At 35.1% G+C, this 5380-nt stretch overlaps 1 protein-coding gene across 2 annotated transcripts in view; it reads left to right on the top strand.

Moving 5' to 3' along the window:
• Positions 1-5380, top strand: part of MCOLN3 (mucolipin 3) — a 29803-nt gene that overhangs the window by 8895 nt on the left and 15528 nt on the right. For both annotated transcript variants that reach the window (XM_011355573.1, XM_011355574.1), the window contains 3 exons: positions 1815-1968; positions 3126-3210; positions 3288-3384. In XM_011355573.1, coding sequence (XP_011353875.1) covers positions 1815-1968; positions 3126-3210; positions 3288-3384 — 336 coding nt within the window. The remainder of the gene's footprint in view (positions 1-1814; positions 1969-3125; positions 3211-3287; positions 3385-5380) is intronic.

Here is a 5380-nt window from a genome sequence, read left to right as displayed (position 1 = left end):
TGCTGTGGAATTTATATTCTAATGCAGGAAGATAGATTTTAAACAAGTTTAACCAAAATCATTTGATTTCATATAGCGATGAGTGCTATGAAGTAAAATAAAGTAACATAAAGCATTACAGTCCATGGCAATCAGAAAAGGATTCTCTGAGGACATAAAATCTGGGGAAGAATTTTCCAGGCTATAGGATTAGCAAGAGCAAAGGCCCTTTAGGCCAGAAAACATTGAGTATGTTTAAAGAAATGCAAAAGAGGCAAGTATGACTGGATTGGGTTTATAGGTCTTGGAAAGGAGCTTTGAAGTCAACTCTGAGAGAGACAAGAAGCTGCGGGAGGGCTTTTAGTAGGGGAGAGCCACTAATACACATTAGCAAAGGCTAACATTTATTCACTCAAATATTTAGCATCTGTTATGTATCAGATATTGTTTTTGGTACATGAATACAGCAGTGAACAAAGTTAAGGAAGTCATATTCTAATACAAATAGATAGGCAGTAAACAAGTAAATGAGGATATCATCTGTCATTTGGTATAAGTATACTGTAAACCAAAAAAAAGAAGCAGCAGCAGAAAGAGGGAATACATGGAGGTGGTTAGGGAAGGCCTCTCTGATAAAGTAATAGGTGAGCAGAGAGCAGACGAAAGAGTGGGGAAGAGGTGGTGGCTATCTCAAAGAAGAAGCTTCCAGGGAGAAGAAAGGACAGAAACGAAGTCCTGAACAGGTTCATGTTCTGAGTGTCACTATTCTAAGGGTTTCGCTGTGTTAATTCACTTAATTTTGCGACAGTCCTATGAGTTCTTTATGAAGACTAGTCTTTGGTGAGTGTGCAGATTGGATAAAGGAAAACCAGGCAGACCAGGTGGGAGATGATGTTGGTATGAACTAGGATAATAGCAGCGAAGGTGATGAGAAGCTGTCAGATGTGGGATATAATTTGAAAGTGATGCATGATTTTCTGATGAATTGGAACTGGAGGATGAGAGAAGGAGACTAAAGGATAATTCCTAAGTTGTGGCTTGAACAACTGATCAACTTTTAGTAGAATTATTTATCTATGTGTCCATCCCACTAAATTATTAATACCAAGAGAGAGACACCATATCCTTATCTTTGTATCACCAATTGTGTCAAACAACTTTTTCACAGTCACCTTTGAAACACTTAGTTTTGTGTTTTTCATCTGCAGAAATCTATTAAAAGTTTTAAGTTGACAATTCTAATGCACCATAATATTCTTGTTTGTTTAAGTTAAAGGATTCACCAGGAGAGGAGAATATTGCTTTGAAAGTGACTAAACTGTATTCTTGCAAAGATAAATATTTAAAAAATATTTTTTTTTTTTATAGTTTTTTTGGTTGTTCTGGTGGAGTTGTCTTTTCTTTTTTTTTTTGTTGTAGTATTGTAGCACTCTTTTTTGTTGTGAGGTAGTTGATCGGTGGTTCATCTTTTTTTTTTTTTCGTCGGTAGTAACCAGTTGTTGCTGATGGTTTTTTTTTTTTTACAGGAGGAAAGAATCTCTGAAACTATGGGTTTAAACCTTTAATTTTGCAGATAAAGAACCAGAAACCCAGAAAGTTTGTGGCTTGCCTAAGGTCACAGAATTGGCAGTTGAACTCAGAACTCTAATTCTTGAGTGCTTTTTCCTCCTCTGCTGTCCTGATGAACACAGTAGCTTGTTACTCATATTAATGCAAATGTCTCCACCAGAGTAGAGGTGGGAACCTGCCATTTTCCAAGGCAGGGAGGGAGGGGAATCATGGCTTTACTTTTGTCCTGGCTGGCACTCCCATTTTGTTTCTCTTTTTGGTTGAAGTATTTGCAGCTACCTAACATCTCAGTTGGGAATCATGCTTATGAGAGTAAGGGTACGGAACAGTCTGGTATGGCGATCTGTCAGCACTTCTACAAGCAAGGAAACATCTGTCCTGGAAATGATACCTTTGACATTGATCCAATAATTGAAACTGGTAATGTTCTTTTATAAGCTAGAACTTCCATTTCTAGCTCCTTGATTTATACTTAAAATCAGTAATTTCATCTCTGAAAATATTGATTTGGTCTGTGTTATTAGGTCATTGTAAGAACCGTATAGGAATTATTATGTGTTCAGCCAGGTACTGTTCTAAGCCCTTTACTATAACTCATGATTAAAAATAAAAACAAAAACAAAAAAACCTCCAACAAGGGTAAGGTTTATTATTATCCCCAATTTTTAGAAGACTAAATTATGGCTCAGAGAATTAAGTGATCTGCTAAAGATGAAACTAGTAAGAAGCAGTGCTGAAATTTGATCTAGGCTGTCTATACTCTTAGCTACTATATTCTGCCTCTTATGCCGAATAAGCCAGTTAAATAGGCAGATATTATCCTTACAAAACATTATGCTTGCAAATTCTTGATGTATATAAAACTCTCTCTTTTCACTATTCAGTATCTTTGGGGTAGGTTGGGGGAGGGATGAGAAACAGAACTTAGAATAGCACGACTTATTCTTATTAGCAGAGTTTTATTTGCAATTCGTACCTAAAACATTAGCTTAAGTCATTCAATTAAAAAATAAGTATTTGAATGCTTTCAACAATAGCCACTGGGACTTTTTCTTTTTTTCTTTTCTTTTCTTTTTTCTTTTTCTTTTTTTTTTTTTTGAGGGGGATAGTAAAGGATTACAGTATTGATTAGTGAAAACTTTCTAAGATGCCATCTTCCATTTTTTTTTCTTCTTAAAGTGCTTACTGAGGAAAAATAGTTAATACATAATATTAAAAAAAATAGCTCCTTTAAAGTTGAAAAATGCAAGTGCTTCAAACCTGTGTTTAGAATACAAAAAAAGTTGGAAGGACTCAAAGTTTAGGCTTAAAGGACAGGAAAGAAGATAGCATTCTATGGAAGACTAATGAGATAGAGTTCAGATGGTTGTCCACTCCCATCCACTGCAGTAATGTAGCCACTTATGTCTAAAAATAACAAATGAGTGATTGTAACCAAGTGGTATGGATGTCTAGCCTTTAAAATCTCAATTCAGAAAAATACTAATTAGAATCTGAATATCTAGTTTTAAATACATTATCTTTATGCAGTTTTATTAATTTTGGATGCTATATTGTTTTGCTTCTTTCTATGCCAGAGTGTTTCTTTGTGGAGCCAGATGAATCTTTTTATATTGGAACACTAGAAGAAAATAAACTCAACTTAACCCTGGACTTTCACAGGTGAGGGAAGCAGAAGGGAATATAACTTATGATTGTGTGTATATGTTTTCACTGCACTAAAATCTCCTGTTTTCTAGACTCCTAACAGTGGACCTGAAGTTTAAACTGAAGGCCATTAATCTGCAGACTATTCGTCATCACGAACTCCCTGACTGTTACGACTTTACTCTCACTGTAAGTGTGCACTGGGCTGAATTTGTTTCCAGTCTGGAGATAAATTGTTTCATCTAGTTATATGCTTCATCTACTTTTATTAAGGCATAGTCGAATATATAGGATATTTCCATTTGAATGTGCATAGAGGAAGCATCAGTACAACTAGCTCTCTTTTCTTATAACTTGTTTCCTTGTTAATTATGTCTTGTAAGTTCTATGAGGGCAGGGACCTTGCCTTGTTCATTGCTCTGTCTCCAGTACGAAGAGCAGTGTCTGGCACCGTGTATGTGTTCAAATACAAAAGGAACAGAAATTTTTAGGTTCTGTATGGTCAACAGTTAGTGGTCTGTGGCTGAGGGCTGAAGGTCATTGTCAAGGGTTCTTGCTGAGTTTTCTCACCGTGAACATTTATAGCCTTTGGGTTATTGCTTACAGTGCCTTCCTTGTGCTGCCTCTGAATGCTCTGGTTAGTTTCTCCCCCCCCAGCTCACCCTTTCTCTTCTATGTTCTCTACATTCCAGTTGTAAATAGAGCTATTAATGCTCTCTAGAGAGCACAAGATGCCTCTCATGTGAGTCCATCACCAGACGAAAGTCAGAGTCAGTAACAATGCAGTATGGACATATGCAGGAAAGCATTTTTTACAACTTACCTTCATATGATTCAAATTTTTATTACTTCAGCATTAGTTTGTATCAAAAGCTGTGTACACAATACTCAACTAATTGACTGTAGGAAATCACGTTTTCAGAAATTGGGATTAAAAAATTTTCAGAACATAGTGTAATATAATAATATTCATATTATGTAACAAGAAAAAGCTCTGAAACTATAAGACAATTTTGACTTAGGCTACAAATTTTAAACCTGATATAAATTTTCAACATTACTTGATTTTTTAAAAATTGAATTGTTATCCAATCTCATCTCCTCTCTCTCTCTCACTCTCTCTCTCTCATTGGTAAATTGTACTTTTCAAAATTTTTGTTAAATTTTTAAGGCTTAGTTCAACTGACACCTCCTTCATGGACCCATTTGTGATTCTTCAGTTAGAAAAGCATTCTGTGCTCTGAACTTTCAGGTTTTATTTTGTTTTTGTTTTTGTAATTTCAATGGTCTTACCACCTTCTCCTTTGTTTTAGGATTTTCTAGGTGTTTATCGTCAACCCTGCTAGATTCAAAGCTCCTTGAAGGCAGGGATCTTTTCATCAATCTTTTCCTCCCTCAAAGAACATAGTAGGTGACTCAAATATCGAATGAATGAATGAAACACTTGTAAAATGTAGATCCTTTTCAGTGAGTCAATACAGTGGTAAAGGCAACTTGGCTTGTTAGCCACATGCAGATGTTATATTTTTATCATTATTGTAGAATCACCTCAAGCTATGCCTGTGCATTGTAGATTTAGCAATGCATCTCATAGAACTGTGGTAGAACTTACATTCATATAAGGTAGTTTCATCATAAAAGCCACTAGTGCAACTTCATTGTCATAAGTAAATGTAGACTGGAACAGCATACATATGATAAAAAATGCAGGGACTTTGTAGTCAGACAAGCCTAGATTTTAATTTCAGCTCACCAGTTTGTAGCTATGTAGCTTTAGGAAAATTACTTAATTGGTTTGAGCCTCAGTTTTCTCATTTGTAAAACAAAATTAATGCCCACCTACCTGACAAAGTTGTTGTCAAGATAGATGATAACATATATAAAGGACTTATCTAAGTATCTGGTATATAGCAGATATCCAATTCATTCAACAGCTATTTATTAAACCTTTTCTGTGTGTGCCCAGTTGGATTTACAATATAAAAGTAGTGCGTTAGCATTCATTCATAGTAGTTTGATAAATTCTTTCACCATGTATTTTTAAGCTATTTATTAGTCATATAAACATCTGTGTCTGCTTGAGCTGACTTTTATTATTATGAAATGGAACTCTTCAACCCTAGTAATAGGCTTTGCTCTAAAATTTACTTTGTCTGATGTTAATATAGCCATTTCAGTTTTTTTT

The sequence above is a fragment of the Pteropus vampyrus genome, unplaced genomic scaffold (genome assembly GCF_000151845.1).
Source record: "Pteropus vampyrus isolate Shadow unplaced genomic scaffold, Pvam_2.0 Scaffold22, whole genome shotgun sequence".
Taxonomy (NCBI): Eukaryota; Metazoa; Chordata; class Mammalia; order Chiroptera; family Pteropodidae; genus Pteropus; species Pteropus vampyrus.
The sequence above is the reverse complement of the archived record's forward strand: the minus strand, read 5'-3'. Positions and strand labels throughout refer to the sequence as shown.